This window comes from Plodia interpunctella, chromosome Z, assembly GCF_027563975.2.
Source record: "Plodia interpunctella isolate USDA-ARS_2022_Savannah chromosome Z, ilPloInte3.2, whole genome shotgun sequence".
Lineage (NCBI taxonomy): Eukaryota > Metazoa > Arthropoda > Insecta > Lepidoptera > Pyralidae > Plodia > Plodia interpunctella.
In genome coordinates, this window is record NC_071324.2 from 8682665 (window position 1) to 8704425 (window position 21761).

Sequence of the window (21761 nt, forward strand, 5' to 3'; positions counted from 1 at the left end):
GAGACCGACACAACACTATTTTAAATTGCCAATCCCGCACGACACGAAAGTAAAAAAAATATTGTAGTGTTTTTAGGTATGTTAAAACGTAATTTTTGTCATTCTTTTTAACGAATGACAAAAATTACATTTTAACATACCTAAAAACACTACAATAATCTTTTTACTTATAAGAACTTAGGCAAAGCTGCGAGTAAAATCTAGTAAATATCTTGATAAATTTTTCTTCGAAACATTAAATATTGAAGCGAATTAAGCTGTAAGACCCATTTTTACAATAAAGCAAAGATGTGTTGTTATATGTTCTCTGATCGCTAAAATGTATGTACATTTTATTGTTGATTTTCCAGAAGATTTACCGAAGTGCACGACAGGTTTGGAGCGATGTTAGTAAATAATAGAATGACCGAATGCTGCAGTGTGGACACACGGACACTACGATTTTTATGTAGCTGAATTTGTCTGACCGAGTACTTACATAATGGTAATGATTTTTTTCACATATACACTCATTATATACCTATACATACCTAAACACAGCATAAATATAGCATCAGTTTAGTAACAATTAAACCAATATATCATTATTTCTGTTTGATTAGGCTCATTAGCTGAATTTTGTCTTTGTGTTCCTTGACACTCGTTTGTCATTAATTCTCGCACAAAATCTCAGGGAGAAGGGTGTCTGAAACATTACGGTATCTCTAACAAATCATTGCTAGGCATAACGCCAACTGAAACATTCCTTTGCTTTATTATTACAAATTGTGTAATTATAATATCCGTACCAATAAATAAATATAATATTTAAATGGATTGGTTATTGTCACAAATGTTTTTCAACTTATTTTTGAAAATAATATTTAGATAAAAAAATCTAGAATTTAGCGGGAATTGAACCCGCACCCCTGTCTTTCCGGGACAGTGCTATTGACCACTGACCTATCGAGATCATCACAGTTCGGCTAAATTAATTCATTTCTTTACGTCTTGCACTGACGAACAGTATTTTCATTAGAGAGGTAGTAGGTACCCTTAATAATAAGTATAATATTGTAGAAATGTAATAAGTATGGAAACAAAGTGATTTTAATATTATTATTTTTTACTAATATACTTTTGTTAAGATTGATTTGGTTGTTTTGTTAAGATGTTTTTTATTCACTTAAAGTTAATATTTGGCCCGTCTATAACATTTTTTCGTCAAAGATATCTACTTTTATTATTAAGTAACAGTATATTCCTATGCGTAAAGTAAACTGCGTGCGTAAGTTATCACGAACTGTGTTGTACCGCAAATACTAGGTACATCAAAAGATTTCACAGTACCTACATAAAAGATTATATGGCAAGCGAAAGAAATACCAATAAATCAGTGACAGAGTGACATTGCGCGAAGCTTGTGCAAGGCTTTACGAAGGAAATATTCGAACGAAATTTTAATTCAAGTACAGGAGTTATTAATTCTCCTGTATTCTGCTTTGATGATGCAAAAATTCAATGATTCCCAAATAGCTATATCAACATACTGCACAGCATGCATGGCTTTCGAAAGTATTCCTTTTTCAAAATTAAATAATTAATTAATTATTATAAATACGGCTATTTTGAAACGTGACTGCCAGCAATAAGGGCAAGCCGAGTGTCGCGGTTAATGTAGTTTATTAGGACAACGGTCAAGCCACTAAGATTTAATATTTCTTTTCATACTGAAACCAAATTGCCTCGTCAAAATATTCCATGAAATAAATAAAATTCTATTAAATTAAATAAACCGTCGGTCCGTTTATTCCATATAAAAATGCTCTTTTAAAATAAAGCTCAATGGATACATCTTCTCTCTTAGCTACCTACCGAATTATCTTTAATATTACACGCGGTCAATTCTACATGAGATCAACCGCTTCTCAAACAACTTTCAACTCATTGTGAATAGACTTAAGTTCCATATTCTGTTTCTTAAATGTAACGTTTCAATATGTATGTTTTGAACATTTCTACGAATTTGATTCGATTTTCTTTTTTTTTTTTGCAAATTTGCAAAGCTATTTCAACAAAGTTACGAATATACGGCGCATCATGTTCAATTTTTATTTACATACCAAAAAGTATAATTTTCAGCTATATTAGGCAAAATTTAATATATATCTTGTGTCAAAGATGCTATTCTATTTTAATAAACTCCATAACCATTTTATTTTAATTTGAAGAAGTCAACTTTTAAAGTTAACTTTGCAAAAGTAAACTTTGTAAATTCACAAACATTTTCCGCCGTTGAAATTCAAAAGCGACGCTCTCGATGCCGACGACTTCTGGGAAGTTAGATATCAAAAAGGATTTATTGTCGAACAGAGCGCGGCCGGTCGGAGCGGGAAAGTAGCTGGTGTAAGTAGGTGAGATTTATATGGCGGTGTCGCGCGCAGGCTTGAAGTTTTAATGCAAAGGAGTCCGGTAGTTGTAATTAGGAGGTGTACGCGCCGCATGTTGCGACGGCGCGACGGTCGATAGCTAAAGCGACAGGCGGTGCCGATTGCGTCCCGGGTCACGCTTGGCGCGATCGATCGGCGGCGCGCGGCGGGAGAACGCGCGGCAGAGACGGCAAATCCTTCCAAAACGCCGTGGAGACGGCGGCGGCGACCGCGAGCACGGCACACACGCGCCGATGTCCGCACCGAACGCGCCATGAGCGGCGCTCGCCCCCGCAGCGCGCCGCTATTGCTCGCCCTAGCGGCCGCTCTCTTCCCGCACCCGAACCATGTCGCGTAAGTACGCACTCCTCTCACACGACGTCGCTCCGATCGTAAATCTCGGCACTAAAATGGAATGCATTAGTTTTACGACACATGAAAACATTACATTTTTCTCGTGAATAATAAATGGAATCACCTATTTTATTACTAAATATCGAATAATAGGTTAATCAACTATTATTTACACTGGAAAGTTACTAGAAACGGAAACTTATTAAAGTTATGTTTAGCACACGTGTTCAATAAAAACTTTTTTCGAAAGCTGCGGAAAAGTTGAAAAGTTCAATAAACAAGTTAAATCGTTTATTTTACGAGTTAAATAGAATGCACAATTTAGTTTTTAGTTTAAAAAAAACTACTTTAGGCATGTTTGCTTCAAATCTTACTAACTTTGAGTAAGTTACGAAAATATTCAGATAACGTTACATACTAATAAAGATAATGAAAAGTGCATTAATAGTAAATACAAATTTAGTAAAAATAAAGTTATTAACAGGAATATCTCAGATAAAGTCAAGGAGATAAGATTTCGGCATTTGGTGCACAACCAAAAGGTTGGTCATGTTTTTATTGATTCGACAAGATTCGAGGGAAAGCCATTGGCAAAGCTCCGTCTATCATTTCTGAAGTTATCTACGTACCCGCTTGAATCGTTGCCAAATATTTCGACTTGGGTACTTATTTTAAAAACGTATGTACTATAATAAATTTTATTCGTATTGGTTGGGAACTGGTTGATAAATTTGCTAATTCATTTTCATACGAGAATAATGAAATACTTTGCTTATTGTGTTTATTAATATTTTTTGAAAATAAAAATAAAATATTCCTAAATAAATTCTTGAAATAAATTTAGTTTAATAATTTTTGAATTATTTTAATATTGATTTATAATTCGTGTAGTAGTAGCCTATCGTAGATAGTTAATTGTAAGATAATTCTTAAATTGATATAATATTTTGTGTATATTTATAGTTAATTATATTTTTTATACGTGTATCAACTATCTAAAAGGTTTTGTGGTTTGTCATGATTTTTAATAAGTATATTATACCTATTTATTTTATGAAATATAAAAACAATAATATACAATTCGTTTATTAAAAAAATATGGTTTATATAAAATGTTCAGTTAGAATATTTGAAATAATGTTTTTTTTCGATAAAATATTGCTGGTTGGCAAATTGTTGGTTTCTGGAATTCGTTCACTTTGGCTAAAAAATTATGCTGGTTTGTTTTGACACAACAATGAGCCTATTCTTTTTCTTCTATATCGTCTTATATATGTATAGTCGTAGATATAGTTTGATAAATATCATCTCTTTCTGACTATTAAACGTATTTTATATTAGTATTTCATATTTATTAAAAATAAATATAATTAAAATGTACCTATTAAATATGTAGTTATGATTTTTACAACTTGTTTAGTTTTCAATTTTTCAAGCAGATTTTGAATATCTTATTTTAAAGTTTTTATCGATAAATAATAAAAAAAAATTTAAATAAATAATGAATATTATTTTAAAGATGTTTATTTTTAAAATCTATATGTATTTGGAAAACAAATAATATTATGATAATAATTTTTTTTATGAAAATTTGCGGAAATTTAAGTCTGAATGTTATAATGTCAATTGTAGAGTTCTTTTCATATATAAAACAGTGTGTAATCACATAATGGGTTTAATTATGTTATGTTCTAATTGTTTTTAATTAAGTAACGAGGGAAAAAATAAAATCGTATGTAAAGCGATTAATTTGGCACGCTTATATATTTTATCCTTGTCACTGGCAATTAACTTAAGCTAGGCCGAGATCACACTTACCTATTTTATATTCTGTGTCACATGGGTGTGAAGCAATGTTTTAAGATGACGATGCTTTTTTATACCCAGGGCAAATTGTTGAAAACAATAATTAATGGTACAACTTTTTTTATTGCTTTCAACAGCAGTACTATTATAACGCCGAAATGAAATAAACTTTTCAATTTCGTCTACTCGTGTAATCAAGTAAAAAATATACTTTATAAATCTTCATAGTTATTCACAGTTGATTAATATCATTAAAACAGTACTGAATAGCTACTTGAGAAAATTGTTCTTGTCATCGGCTGCCTATAGACTACTGTCCCTTAACCGCTTCAAGCGAAAGGAAATGGTGTGGTCCTGTTCTGAGGCGGAAACACATGTCATAATATTGCATACACTATGTGCGTATGACGTTAACACAATTTATCAAAGTCACGTGGATCAATCACCCATTAATGAATGAAATCAATCTACGCCCACGAACGTGTCCAAAAACATGGAATTAACAAATTGAGCCATGATAAAAACGCCAAGTGCGTTCGATTTCACATCGGGACTTTTGCATTTAGTCATACATTCTTTTTGAATATTATTATTTGAAATTAAGCATTGTTATTAAGCATAAAAAGTGTCAACGCAGACAGTGTATTCCAAAACTTATGTGTACGAGTCGTCATCAACTAACTCGAAATATTTAAATTATATTTTAATGCACGTACAGGCTGTAACAAAACATATTTATGAAGTCATAAAACTAAACTTCTTATTATTTTTCGTGTTACTGTTAACACTGATGTCATATTTTATTCAAGTCGCTTAAAATCTGATATTTTCAAGTTAATATAAACACACTTCTATCGATACCACTTCTAAAGAGTAGCAGCAAATCCCGTCCACTCTAACAAATACGGAAATCTCCTCACGAGCAACCTTTTCAGAAGTGCTGTTGATATTTACTTGAAACTTTGTATAAAAGATAAATCTTTTATACGAATCTTATATACGAATTTGTTACCCAAGGAACTGCGTCTTTACCTTTGTATCTTTCGTTTGTGTATAGGTATTTTACTGCGTCTTGTATATTGTTTATATTTATTTAAACGCGATTTATGTAAATCTAGCGAGCCGGTCAAAGCTTCGCTCGGATAAAATCATTATAAATACACCTATTATACATAAAGCAATGGCACTGCACTGAAAAGCACAAAAATCCGTGCAGTAGTTCTTGAATTTATCACGTCAGACAGACAGGAGATATGACTTTGTTTTATAATATTATGTAAGGATAAGGATGTAAGGTGAGCGTACGCGCCGGTAAGTGCATCGCACGCAGCGCATGTCGGACGAGAAAGTTAGGCCAAAGAAACGAACATTCAATTCATCGTTAACTAAAAATCAATATTCAAAAGAGTGTAAAACGTACGTAAAAAATATTTTAATGCAGAAATTTTTTAAATATGCAGGAAATATCATGCATATTTTAAGTATGCACGCGGTTTCAATATCGAGATTAATAACCGGTGTGTGTTTACAATAATCAATTTATTCAAATTGCTCTATAGACAATGTAGTGGAATTATCGATGATATATAAAATAAAATGAATTGCTATTTTACAACAGTAACCTCAGGCACCGGGTTTATTCCACGAAAAAGTGATTAATAAAACAGCATTATCGTATGCGTTTATCTCCTGCGTTCCGCGCGCAGGCGATTGCAGGTATCGGAAATATGTCAGTTTCCGGGAATTGATACTCATTCATTGCAGCCTTATTAAAATGTTTCATTGATATTCGATTAAACGATTTAAATAATTGGCTACTTGACTTCCGACTAGACTAACAACCGGTCTCAAAAAAAACGGATGTAATAAGTCAATATGCGTATATTTTTTAAGATTCTATCTTTATGTACAAAACCAAAGAAAAATCGGCCTCATAAACCCGATTTTATTATACATATACACTACGTATACGTAATACGATTTTTATTTATGTGTATCAGCCGCTGATCTACCCAATGTACACATAAAATTAAAGTAAAATAATTATCGGGGTTTATGGTGAGGGGACTAATATAGATGCCAAAACTGGTGGAATTTGATGTGGTTTTCACAGTTAGGTATTTACGGTATAGTCTAACTTATAATCTGGTATAGATTTAATCGGGATATCGCTTAAAAGCCGAGATATTGACAATAATAAGTTATTAAGGGAAGCCCAAAATTAACGCGGGTGATGCGAATTATCAAAAGATAGTAATTTACAAACTTTACCAGCAAACATCGCATAATAAATAAATACTTTCAATTTATTAACGACTATTTTGGAAGACTTACATCTAAGCACATATACACACTTATATATGAAAAGTGTAAATAACATATAAATTATTGTATACAACAGTCTCCACATACAGGTACACACAAGCTATTAGAACTTGAGAATTCCAATGAAGTAGACTAGATACATAATAAAATATACCCAGAACTTATATGTCTAGAAACATAACAGAGTTATATAGAAAAATAAAGTAACGATACAGTCATTTACTCAACTCGGTTATATGAAGAGGAAATAGAAGTATGAATAGAATTATAACAATAAACAAACAATAGTTATAAATGACACATATTAAAAAAATACTTATTTACATTTGCCTTGAAGCAAAATTATTTTCAAGAGACATCACGATGCGCGTCATGGAGGCAACAGGAGATTTGAGAGCTGAAAGCTTTTTTTGCTCAGCAGTATGTACTTACAGTACATCGGGGTAACGCTGCTAGTGTCTTGGGCACGTCACCTGCCTGTGGCGAGGTGGAACATTATTTTTATTCTTAGTTGTATTTGTGTATTTCGTTTTGAAGATAAAATAAAGTAGGTAAGTAGGTACCTACATAAAGCCGACGGTATATCAAAAAATGAAACAAAAAAATCCCTATATTTATTGACGTCAATAAAAGTTAAGTTATTTTTTTCATGTGATAAATTTTAGCGTAAATTTCGCATGGACGTGCATGGACATCAACGAGATATCCGCATTTACAATGTGAACGGAAAAATCTATTTTCAATAGTAATGTTGCTGTTCGAAAATTGATACTGATGGGAATAATACTAACGCCAAACCAATGCTTGTCACTCGATATTGCTGAAATTGCTAAATATATTTTGGTTGTTTTTAAATACTTGTTTTACATTACATAGTGGTGGTACTCGTATAAATCATGTCAGATGCCTTGAGGCGACGTTAATGAAAAATAATAAAAATCTTAGCACAAAAATCCCTTTTCTTATATAAATCTAATGAATTTAACATGTGACCTACCTATGTAATAGAACCATAAAAGTACCATGTTCATGCAGTAAATCGTTGATGAAATCTCCCGTCGGAAGTCAACCCTGGGTGCATTATCACGCATTGTCGTCTAAACTAAATGCGTATATAAAACTAATTCAATGTATAATTAATGTAGTGTGTACCCACACGAATTTGTATATCAATCTGAGCCATGTAGTTTCATCGACCACCACTTGCTTCACCGCTTGTCACTAATGTCGGTAGTTCGTCCTAAAAGTCATGTCAGGATGCTTTTAAGCGACTTGTATAAAATCGAACGCCAGTATTAGTAATATAACACTCATAAACAGAAATTATGTTCAGTCGATTGAAGAAAATCTGCATCAAAATTGAGTTGCCAAATTGCACCCGAAGTGCACTATGAACTAGTAATAATTTGTACATACCGTCATAGCATCATAATCATCATCATTAAATCATTTCCTTTTCCCCACAGTATTACCATATCTAAATATTGAAAAAGTTGTAAACGTTCCAACACTTATTCTTAACAGTTCGTTAAAAAAGCAGGCTGCACTCCGGGAGTGCCGGCAGAAGTGAAACCTGAAAATGTTGTACGTTTTTGACGTCTTCCGAATTTTCGAGTCAAGTGTCCTGACGCGATTTTAATAATTTTTTTCCATCACAAAAAGTGAATGATGGTCCTGCGTTATTCCGTTATGCGTTGGATTGCGTCAAAATTACGGTACCTACCAATTGATTTTCCCCAATTAATCGCACAGTCACGCTGCCTGTCACTACATAGTGCAAATTCTACGTTTTATATTCACGCTAGCTATGCCATAGAGGTCTGCGGTCGTGCATTCGGTATAAAATGTCCTAAATATAAAGTTAGATGAAAAATGAGTTTCTTAAAGATACGAGCGAATTTTGTCTCGGCAACGGAAATTGGAAACCTAAAAGTAATTTCAAAACGTCATTTTTTATTTAACAGCTACGTCATTTTTTTTATTGAACCAAGCTCACCAAGCCAAATAATTTTGCCAATCAAAAATTATCACTCCAAGGTTAACTGTGCCAATGGTCAAAACTGAACACTTACCTACTTACAAATATCATTCAAAACAATTATTTTTTTGTGAACAGAGTCTCTATCACCGAACCTTCATAACTGGTAGTACTTTATAATCTGCCTATATATGTACTATTATGAAAATTATTTATCTTTAACAATTTCCATTGTTTACTTTTGTATAAAGATAGTTTTTAATAATTCACAGAATTAATCAAATATAAAGTTTCAACTGTGTAGACTTTCGTATCTGAATAAAATTCCTGTGACATACCGATAGACCAACGAACATGACGAAATTATGCGGTTTCATTTTCTGCCTTTCGGCTATGGAGTCCTAAAAATGGTTTAATGCTCAATACGGAAACGATCGTTTAAACAAGCAACGCGGAATCTCTGCAGTGCAGGAATAAATAAATTGCATTTGTGCCAACAAATTGCTTCGCACGATACAGGGTCGCGGCGGCAGTAATATAATCCAGCTAGTTTACGCGGACATTGTAATTCTACTTGAATATATAAATGCCACACTACATAGTCCAGTCTAGTGAACGACTATATCAATCGGAAGCATAACTTCGCTTCGCTGCTAGTTGTTAATTACTTAATGAATATGATACCGTTTAGCTTTTGAATAATAACTGTACTGTAACTTAACAAGATACAAGAATTCCTTTTCAGTTTCAGAAATAGACACTAACTTGTAGCAAATTTTAGTGCAAAATTTGTCACACTCGTAAAGTAAAAGAAGAGCTGTGCTTAAATAAAGGTTGAATGAGTTTTAATGAGTTTGCTCGAGAGCTTGAAGTAAAATCTTCATTTAGGTTAGTACTTAACTGCCGCCAAGACAAACAGACACCAACCAACAACTAATACTATAATTTTAAATACATGAATAAAACAAGCATCTAGAATACCATATGAATATAGACGACATCATAATAAGTTTGATTATGATATATACGCATGCATATATAATATAATATATCGTGCGGGTGCTGCTCGATCTTGGCCAAATGTTAGTTGTTCATAGCAGTGCTAAATATTATTTAATTTAGAACATGACGTGAAAAAGTGCCAAAGAAGGTCTAATTTCTGAATAAATTATTTATATTATTCAGAAATTAAAAATTATTTAATATATATCTGGCCGTATTTCTGCTATGGTGACTGATAATTGCGATTTCGTCGGTGTATCTTCTACTTGGTACATTGGTAATTGTTATTACCAATACCAATACGAAATAAAAGAATGTTTGCTTTTACCTTACTTCTTAATGATGGATTGACTTGAAGTTTTCCACCGAAATATATTGATCAGGATGACGTTGCAATATTTGGTACCTACGCTCTTTTAGGCGAATGTAGTAAAAAGGAGACGGCCGAATTATGGATTTAAATATTTTACTTTCGGTTTTAAATATTGATTACTATGTATATATATGATTGGTTTTAAAATTAATTGAATTACATTTTATTTTATTGGAATTAAAATACTCGAAAATAATATGACCAATATATTCAAAGAAGTCATGTCGTAAAACAATATCTGATTTGGCGTGTCATTGTCGCAAAGCACACAAGAATGAGTAACAGAAAATAATAATTGAATAGTGTCTAGTTTTATAACATTCTTCATTCTCTTTGTGTTACCGGAAAAACGCGTATACCTCTCCGTATTGTATAGCCAGAGTGGACGGACAGCTATAATGAGCAGTTTTGTTATAAATTAGCTTTCAAATCAAATAATTTATTCAGAAATTACACCTTCATTGGCACTTTTTCACGTCATGTTCTAAACTAAATAATATTTAGCAATGCTATGAATAACTAACATTTGGCCAAAATCGAGCAGAGCACAACGCTTTGGCTGTTGGTTTTAAAAAGAACATTATCTAGAATATCTACATCTACAGAATTCGTTCTCGAGTTGAACCCGTATTCATTAAACTTTATTCTTCAATCTAAAGTTTAAAGTTAAGACCCTCATTTCTATGCAGTAGAAGTACAAAGTTGAACTATGATAACAATATGCTCAACTCAAGTGCTGTACCTACATCATAAAGTCACTATTGACCTATCTTATACTTATATAATAATGGTATGTGTAAACTGTACGACATGAGTGTGGAAAAATATGCGAGGTTTAATTATTACTATAACTTTCTGGTTTTTTAACAAACTTTGTAAATATAAGTTATAGTAAAAATAAGTTTTTTTTACAAAAAAATATTTTTGACACAATTTTTTGTTATTATCAGAGAGATCTTGATGAATGCGTGAAAAATAAATTATGTCCGTATGATAAATCCTTGAGGAATTTTATTTTGAAAATTATAAGCATGATTTGATGGTCAGTTTATCATAATAATACATAATCGTCCAAATTAAACGTGTGTACGAAATTTCAGCTCAATAGGTTAAGTATCTGCATCAAAATCGAGTTAAAAATTTCCACCCGATCGTTCATTGCAAATTAAATAAAAGCCTATAAACTATCATTCAGTTTGATCATGACCTACTCGCAAGTCAAAGCCCAAAGGTCGTCGTATCAATTTGATGGCCAAAACTATGGCCAAAATAAACCTCGTGGCAAGCTTTTAGTATACGCTAATACTTTAGGCGACATGAAAAAAAATTACACCAAGGAAAATAAGCAACAACACGCCCGGTAATAGAGAAAGGCTACGATAGTACGATGCATACGTCTTTTCTTACATCTTACCAATTTCTGCATCTTATCAACTTTCATGACTTAGTCGCTTAAACAACTACAAATCTATCATGTTTGTTTAACACATAAAAACTGTTTAGATTTTTTATTTCAAAAAGGGAAAAAATATAAGCGCGAAGCGTTTGGGTGTCCGATAAATTTGTATTTAAGTTATTATTTAGTTACTAACACGCAATAAGAACTACAATAATGGCGTAGGTATGGTTCCCGCCCTAGAACTGTACAACTCAAAAGTTCCCGTGGATGTCCGTTCGTATGAGGCGATTGTAGGATAACAACATTTGACTGTTAATTAAGAACAGCATTCCCAAAGAAGGCTGACTTCAGTCAAGGCCAGTCATAAAATTATAGCCTTCTTATTTAACTTTTTGTGGAATCTTGGCCACACCTCTTTGTTCTGTGCTTTCAGATCTTGATACGATATACGCGGCGCTTGCCTTCTGTGATAAAGATCTTGGTTTGCCTTGACCGTTAATTTTCCATCCATCTAGAATATTTCTAAGAATGGCAAGATTAAAATTCTAAATTTAATTTTAAAACTAAAACTGACCAACTTTATTTATCTAAGGTATGTTCAGTATTATATGGTGTTCCACAAGGCGTTCAGGGTCCCTTATAATTTATATAAACGATCTTCCTAATACGACGAAGCATAATATGACATTATTTGCGGATGATGGTACCGTAACAATAAAATGCATGATATAAATCTTTACAAATTAGATATTAATTCTGACTAAACCAAAATCAATGAATATATAGGAGTTCAATATTACCAATACAAATGATCTGAAAAAAAACAATAAAAAGTTCAATGAAGTTTATAATTCAATGTTTTACATAATAACACTTTGTTTACACATATCAATGGGTAATAAATATTATATATACATATTATCTATTTTAAATGTGTAGCTATAGCTTAAATATTAGTTTTCGAAACGAAAAGAAAATTGAAGCTAGCTAAACATAGAATTTATTACAACAACAAATTAATTAACAAGTTATTACTAATCACGCGGCGGCGCGGGATTTTATTTTCTTTGGGTAGGTAGTTGAATAAAAATCTAAATACGCAAAATACGAACGGTAAATATATTTTTATTTTACAAGCATAAATATTATTTATTTAAGATAAAAGAGAAAATAAAGTTAATATTAAATACAACTCCCCTATTATCAATAACTGCAAGCAAGCGCCGCCGCATTAATCCGTCTATATTACAAAAAATATCTGTTGAGTATAAGTAAGTTAGTGGACAGCCACCACATTTAAAGGTTATATTCTATTATATTATATTGTTTATGGTTATCTCATAGAGTGACATTGTTGTTGTGAAAAATGGTTTAAATTTGTAAGACGTTAAAATGTAGCTGATAGAAATAGAAGAGAAATAAAATGATTTAATATAAAGGAACTTTAATTAATTGAGGCATTCAGATCTACAAAGCCAATAGCACGCTTCCACTGCGTCAGATGCGTACGGTATAGTATGTAATAAATTTATTTGAATTTTAGAAAAATTACACAAGATGTCGGCAAACAAAGAATGTAATATTTTAAAATATAATGTGGTGCAATTTTCCGGAGAATCTTTTAACACGTGGGCCTTCCGAATCAAAAGTATTTTACGTGAAAATAACTGTATTGAAGCGATAGAAAATGAGGAGTTTTATAAAAAAGAAATAGCTACACAAAAAAATCTAGAGGCACGAGCCCAAGCTCTAATAATAGCAGCTGTAGCGGATAGCCATTTAGAATATGTAAGAAAAGATTCGGCCTACCAAATGTTTAGAAATTTAGAACAAAATTTTAAAGAAAAAAGTACAAGAAGTAAACTATTTTTACGAAGACAATTAAATGAAATTAAATATATAGAAACAGAGCCTTTAAAACATCATTTTACAAAAATACAAGAAATTTGTACTTCATTAAAAGAGGCAGGAGGAGGAATTTCGGAAGAAGAACAGGTAAATTATATATTATTGTCGATGCCAAAATCATATGAGCCAATAGTAACAGCTTTAGAAACGATTGGAGATTTGAAAATAAATATGGTAATGGATAGATTATTAGGAGAAGAAGAGAAGAGAAAGAATTCGTCACAGGAGAATGAGAATAGACAGAGTGCTTTTAATTGCGGAAAAAGAGGAGTAAGAGGTAATTTTGCAGGAAGAGGTAATTATAATAATAGAGGAAGTTATGATAATCGAGGATATGTTCGAGGAAATTACAATAGTAGAGGAAATTATAACAGTCAAGGAAGATATGACGGTCAAGGAAATTATAACAGTCAAGGAAGTTTTAATGGTCAAGGAAGATTTAATGGTCGTGGAAGATTCAATTGTCGAGGAAGATTTAACGGTCGAGGAAGAGAACAAAGAAATTCATATTATATGTATGGTAATAGTAGTAATCAAGATAATGTTGCATTTTTCGGAAGATCTGAAGATTCTGATGACTGGGTAGAATTTATTGTAGATTCTGGATGCTCAGATCATTTAGTTAATAATAAAATTTACTTTTCTCAGTATATAGATTTAAAACAACCAAAATTGATTTCTGCTGCCAAAAATGGTATCTCTCTCCAAGCGGTAGGTATAGGTAACATAGAAACTCAATGTTATGTTGGAAAAAAGTCAACTACATGTACAATTAAAAATGTTTTTTATGTGCCTGATTTAAGAAAAAATTTATTGTCAGTGTCAAAAATGGAGTCAAGTAATTTGTCTGTCACTTTTGAAAGAGGTAAAGTTCGAGTTTATGATTCTTCTAAGTTTTTAATTATGATTGGGAACTCTGACAATTCTCTATATAAAATTTATATGAAATTCAGTAAGAAAAATTGTAATAACTGTTTTTTATCTAATTCGGATAGTTTGTTATGGCATAGGCGTTTTGGTCATTTAGGTATGAATAATTTAAATGTTTTAACTAAAAATAATATGGTTGACGGATTGAGTGACTTAAAAAATTTAAACCTCGAAAATATGTTATGTGAGACTTGTGTGTTAGGGAAAATGACTAGATTACCATTTAATAAGATAGGTTACAGAGCTAAAAGACCACTTGAGCTAGTGCACACAGATGTTTGTGGTCCTATTACTCCAATTAGTAGAGAAGGTTATAGATATTTTATCACGTTTATTGACGATTACACTCATTTTGTTATGGTTTACCTTATGAAACAGAAAAGTGAAGCTTTTGAAATATTTAGAGAGTACTATTATTATGCTACGAAACATTTTAACTGTGACTTATTAAAATTGAGATCTGACAATGGTAGAGAATACGTAACTAGAGAATTTTATAATTTTTGTAGAAATAACGGAATTCAAGTTCAGTACACGGTGCCATATAATCCTGAAATGAATGGAGTGGCGGAAAGAATGAATAGAACGTTGGTGGAAAAAACTAGGACACTTTTATTAGATTCACAATTGAATAAAGAATTTTGGGCGGATGCTATTTTGTGTTCTGCATATGTAACTAATAGAAGCCCAACAAAAGGGAAAGATTGTACACCAAGTGAATTATGGGAAGGAAGAAAACCAAACGTGATTAATATGAGAGTTTTCGGAAGTGTTGCTTATAATCATGTGCCATCTCAATTAAGACATAAACTTGATAACTGTGGAAAAAGAATGATAATGATAGGTTATGCTAGAAACGGTTATAGACTTTACGATGAAGATACTAAAAAAGTGGTGATAGGAAGAAATGTAATTTTTGATGAAAAAGAACGAAAAGAAAGACAGAATAATGTAGAACTGGAGTGCCGAGAGGTAAAAGAAGAAGATGTTTACAAAGAAAATAATAATGAAGAAAATGATAATGAAGAATTTTATGAAGCGGAAGATACATTAGAAAAAGATGATAATTCGAAGGAAAATTCTGAAAAAGAACAAATTGTAAGGGAGAAAAGAATAATTAGAAAACCCAAGTGGCAACAAGATTATGTTACTGATTTTGAAGGAAATGAAAATGAAGTAATGTATGCTTTAATGACTGGACAAATAGAAGATACGCCACATACATTTGAGGAAATAGATAAGAGAGAAGATAGTGAGTTATGGAGAAATGCAGTTAAGGAAGAGTTTAATGTTCTTGAAGATAGTGGAACATGGAGGAAAGTAGAAAGAAAGAGAGATATGAAACTTTTAGATACTAAATGGGTATTTACAAAGAAAAAAGTAGGTGATGCAGAGATATGTAAAGCGCGACTTGTTGTTTTGGGATATCAACAAACAGGACATATGGATAATTTATATTCACCTGTATTGAAGATGCAAACATTAAGAACATTATTAGCAGTTGCTGCAAAGAAAGATTTTAAGATTAAACAAATGGATGTAAAAGGAGCTTTTCTTTATGGTCGAATTGATGAAGAAGTTTATTTAAAAATACCTAAAGGATATTATATTGGAAAAGAAGACAATTACGTTTTCAAATTAGAAAAATCACTTTATGGTTTAAGAAAATCTCCGAAATATTGGTATGAGAGATTTACTGAAGCAATGTTGGATTATGGCTTTCAACGTTCTGAAAATGATTATTGTTTATACATGAAAGATAATGTTTATGTTTTATTATACGTTGACGATCTTTTAATTTTCGCGAAGCAGGAGACAGAGATAGAAAAAGTAAAGACGTTTTTGACTACACAATTTAGAATGAAAGATCTAGGTAATACTGACATGACATATTTAGGAATTTCTATTAAGAGACTAGATGACTGTATTTTAGTTAATCAGACAAGATACTTAAAAAATATTCTTAAAATACATGGGATGAGTGATTGTAAAGGGATTGATACACCTATGGATGTAAATTTTAAATTTGAAGATGAAACTATTGATATGAATTATGAAGCTAAATGTAGATCTTTAATTGGTTCTTTGTTATATGTAACAGTGAATTCTAGGCCAGATTTAACGTTCTCTGTAAACTATTTAAGCAGATATCAATCTAAACCAAATTTGACTTTGTGGAAAGCTTTGAAAAGAATTTTGAGATATGTTAAACAAACTTTATATTATAATTTATGTTATAAGAATTGTAATAATATTTCATTAGTTGGTTTTGCTGATGCAGATTGGGGTAGAGACGTTGATAGGAAATCAACTACTGGTTATTTGTTTTTAATTTTTGGTAACACTGTTGTATGGAAATCTAAAAAACAATCTGTAGTAGCTTTAAGTACGACGGAAGCAGAATTGGTAGCACTTTGTGAAGCTTGTGTTGAGTCTTGTTTTGTTATTAAGATTTTAAATGATTTAAATATTGAAGTAAAGGATTTTAAAATTTTTGAAGATAATCAAAGCACTATCAAATCTGTTCAAACTTATGATCAAAGAAAACTGAAGCATTTAGAAATTAAATATAATTTTATAAAACAAAAGGTTGAGCAAGGTTTTGTTAAAGTTGAATATATAAGTACTAATAACCAATTAGCTGATATTTTTACTAAGCCTGTTAGTAAGTTTTGTTTAAAAGAATTTGTTGTTAAGTTAGGAATTTTAAATGTGATGTCTGAGGAAGAGTGTTGAGTATAAGTAAGTTAGTGGACAGCCACCACATTTAAAGGTTATATTCTATTATATTATATTGTTTATGGTTATCTCATAGAGTGACATTGTTGTTGTGAAAAATGGTTTAAATTTGTAAGACGTTAAAATGTAGCTGATAGAAATAGAAGAGAAATAAAATGATTTAATATAAAGGAACTTTAATTAATTGAGGCATTCAGATCTACAAAGCCAATAATATCTGTTCCTTTTAAATTCTCTCATACTTCCATACAGTTCGTCCAGATTCCATATTTGCCATAATATTTTGGTTACTATAACGAGTTGTATCCCTGCGCCATAAGTGAAGTCTTCCATTTTGAGATGACATAAACGATAAACATAGTACCGGTGCAGTCAAAATCTAAACACTGTCTTGCAAATGATAGTCTGTTTTATATATGACTATCGTAGGGTTTTTGGCAGGCTCCTATAGTGTATTCCTTCTGAATGCAGAATTCGTTGGACGGGTGTCCTTACTAGTGTGGAACATATTTGGGAACACAGAATTCGGCACAAAGCTGTTTGATTCGTATCCTTGAATCATGAAGCTTCGCTGTGATGCGCTAATATGCCGCAGACGACCACTGTACGCGACTTAGTGGTTACAACAACACCTTGAAAACGAGCTATTCACAGTTTCACGTCATCCACTGACACAAAACAAAGTAAATATAAATACTTATAACATGATGATAAATGAAAAATCTGTTGAGAGCCTAATTAAAACACAGTTTTGCAATAATACCTAATCAACAAAAGGCTTGCTGTAGGTAAATCTTGTCTCATTAGCAATTTGAGATATAGTATATCCCATATTACCTATGCATCTAGATTTTTGATAATGCGCGTCCTTTCCTGCATACTAATATTAGCTTGCATAGTTACGGAACGTAATATTTAAATTACTTTATCACAGCACAATCACTCTCGAATAAAATAAAAAACCATATAAATAACAAACCTAGCTATGTCGGTTAGGTTAGCATTGTGAACACTCCAAGCGAAGCGGGCGAAGCGAACGGAGCTTCAAACTATGCCAACAAAATTTTAGATGGCTTGATTTGGATATATGTCCAAAAAGTTAGGTTAGGTTGGGAAGAGCCTATACTTACTGCATGGTGGTAGGTAAACAAAGATTATTGCATTAGGCGTTATACGTTTGTACTTAATTGTTTAGTGAAAAATATAATTAAACCATTATGAATATTAGAAGTAATATAAGTAGTATTTTATTATAATACCGCAACACCGTGTAGTGAATATTTTAGCGCAATTACGAATATGTTAATTGGTTAATTAAAAGATCAACGTGTAGTTTATTTCTTTACTTGTGTAGATGTGTGAGTGAACGCGACGAACGTGAACGCTGCATACGATACTTTTTGTTCACTCTATATGGAGTTTTGCAGCTTACTGTACCTTAATTGCCAGTCGACGCTACACAGAGTGAGTCACATGTGCGACGGCACAACAGACATCAATTAAGTCCAATTAGAAGCTTTTGCTTGTTACAACATTAATTGTAGTCATTTACTCACCGACCTGTTCATCAACGACTTATGTAAACGCACATAGATTTGTTTGTCTATTTTAACTGGATTTAAAATTTATTGATTTTTTTAATTGTTAAAGTTATTTAGTAGAATACTTGTTCTTAGATTTTTAGATTTAGATTCTACTTCTAAAACTAATTTGAAATACATTATATTGGGTATCTTATACCATAAGCCCATCATCCAACGTGATAATAGTTTCGTATTTCTCGGCTTTGTCTGCCCCTAACGGATAAGATATAGATTAAAACGTTAGACAGCAGCTAGCATCTACTTAGTCTTAAAAATTGTTCGGGATTAAAATTTTCTTAATTGAAATCGGAATTTAGAAATTATTTGTTTTCCCTAATGAGATGCCGAGTTATGTATTAAAAAAGCACGTTATAAATCAAAAGTCAAGATTCGTTAAAAAAAACATCCCGTTGGCAAGTTGACAATTGTCCTTTAAAAATTCCGGACCAATTCATTCAAAATAATAAAAATGTAATGACGATATGTAGGAATAAAATACCTGTGGCTAGCAATTTTTTGTCGAATTTAAAAAACGAACTAACGACTCGAGGGGATGCAGTTTTTTGTCGATTGGTTCTTTTGTACGTATTGGGTATGTGTTTTGGGATCTGTATTCTAAAAGTCTTAACGAGTATTTCAAATGTAAAGAGAATTTCCTTAATTTTATACATAATGTTATAGCTGTTATAACTAGGTACTTTAATTATTTTCGTCGACGGTAGAGTTTCATCTTTTTATCCCTTACTACCATTGCCATTTAATTGGAGTCTGAGCACATCATATTTTCCTTCCACAAGTGTCTGATTTCGATAGCTTCGTTTCCTTTATATTCCGTTACATGCTTCTACCATTTTTGTTTATATGTTAGTGTGAAATAAAATGGATAAACTGACTTTCGCATTTGTTTTCACATTCACATTTGTATGAATTCGTTTTATATAATAAACAAACCAAATCGCATTTTCAGCGAAGATAATAAGGAAAATTTCATGGATCATTACGGCCTTTGTTGTGTTGTGATTGCCATTAATGACGCACGCTCATTAAACAACAACAACAATAAAATGTTTTTCATTAAAACTGCGCCTTTGTACTTAACACCTCCCCACCTATGAAGAATCTATACATTATAATAAAAATTTGAGTGAGCTATGTGTCTATGTGTCTTATGTATTAACATAAGAAATATGAAACAGAAATATTTATGGGGGAAATAGAAGCCAATACATTTTTTTTTGTCTGTCAGGCGGTATCACTCATCACTCAATAACAACTGGATAAAATGTGATGCGGTTTCACAGTTGTATAGTGAATGGTCTAACTTTACTAACTTTAAAATCTAGATGACAAAATCTGACTTTTCGAATCAGAAGGATGTCCTTGGGCGCACATCGACTGCATAGTCGGCCATCGACTATACCTTTATATGCAATGTGCAATGTAAATGTGCGCCCATTCATCGCGATTTATTGAAACCCGTTGAAATCTCGTTTCACAAAAGGATAAGCCCTGAAGCCTAACAACGCATAAAATATGCAAACGTGAGTACATGAAAAGCGGTTTGTGTGTACCTTTCCACGCTTATGTAATATCACCAACCTATTAATGTCTCTTATTCAGTAAACGTTATAATTAGGCTATTCAGTTTTGGGTTGCATCAGCAACTTTGCATTTTTGCTCATATTAAAATTTACGTCAAATTTGACTGACGCAAATGAATCTTATCGTGAAAAGCTCCATGACTTCTAAACTTATCAGTTGTATTATGCCATTGCTCTAAAATAATGGCTTATAAATTATCTACTTAATTCGATAAATAATTTATTAAAATATGTTGTAAGAAAAACTTGCCCTTTATATTAAATGCTAACTATCAGCCCGTCCCAGCTTCGCTTTGATAATACCATAATAAATTATACATATTTTTTTTTTCCTAAAATCACCTATATATGGCGAAAAAGTACAATATTATCCATTTGCATAGTATTACATAGTTATTGGATGATAAAGTGATTCATACAGACAGACGCATCAGTGGGACTTATTATTATAACGTGTGAAAGTTGATAGTTTCTTTTGAATATATGATATAATTTCTCAGCTTTAAATTCAGGATATATTCTCATTGTAGACGATTCATCTCTAGATGTTTACGCTATTTCAAGGACTATTAATTCTATAAATTTGGTTAATTAAATTTGTAGTAATTTATCTAATTAAAAGCTTAAGTAGAAATTATTTCATACAAATAAAGGGTTCAGTAAAATTTTATTAACTGATTCACTTCGCACTTCGCTCCCAGCTTCAATACTTCCTTGAAGATCTCAAAATTTGATATATATTGTTTGTGAAAATCTGCTTGGTTCATAGAAATAAAATGAATGATTTGATTTTAGGATTTGATTTCAAATCGGATCATTTATTTACACGTAGGCTAATGTGACAATTTGTATTTTATGTCGATATGGTGGATTAAAACAATTGAATAAATGATTTCGCTAATAAATAAATCTTTGTTTTTAATTTATTGTAAGCTTATTTTTTTTTTACTAATATGGGTACCTATCAAAATTATTATATATATTATAAATCGGCATCAAATTAGGTGGTTCGCAGAGCATTTCGATTTCCGCTGCTACCACGCTGTCATTACGATCCTTCGATTTTCTTGAGAAAGTAATAATTTCCAAATTCAATCATTCATATAATTAACAATACTACAGTACAGATGAATGATTTAAAAAACACATAGGTAGGATAGAACTCTTGTCTCGGTTAAAATTTTGAAAAATTGTAATGACAGTGCGGCCACAGCGATCACAACACTCGCGAATTAAATTCATAAGATTATTTTAAAAAACCTGAAATTCAAAGGGTAGAAGTTAGAATTGAAACACAGATTACTGATATAAAAAGGAGATTGCTTATGATGAAAATTTAAATTAGAATAAAAATT

General features: G+C 31.7%; 1 protein-coding gene across 8 annotated transcripts in view; it reads left to right on the forward strand.

Annotated features, from left to right (window-relative positions):
• Window positions 1–2509: 2509 nt before the first annotated feature.
• LOC128682768 (gamma-aminobutyric acid receptor subunit beta-like) overlaps window positions 2510–21761 on the forward strand; it is a 45400-nt gene continuing 26148 nt past the window's right edge. For 3 of the 8 annotated variants that reach the window (XM_053767594.2, XM_053767598.1, XM_053767600.1), the window contains exon 1: window positions 2512–2762. In XM_053767594.2, the coding sequence (XP_053623569.1) occupies window positions 2683–2762 (80 nt within the window). In that variant the 5' untranslated portion in view covers window positions 2512–2682. Of the gene's footprint in view, window positions 2763–21761 lie in introns of all 8 variants that reach the window. The other 5 variants (XM_053767593.1, XM_053767597.1, XM_053767601.1 and 2 more) reach the window with 4 other exon arrangements.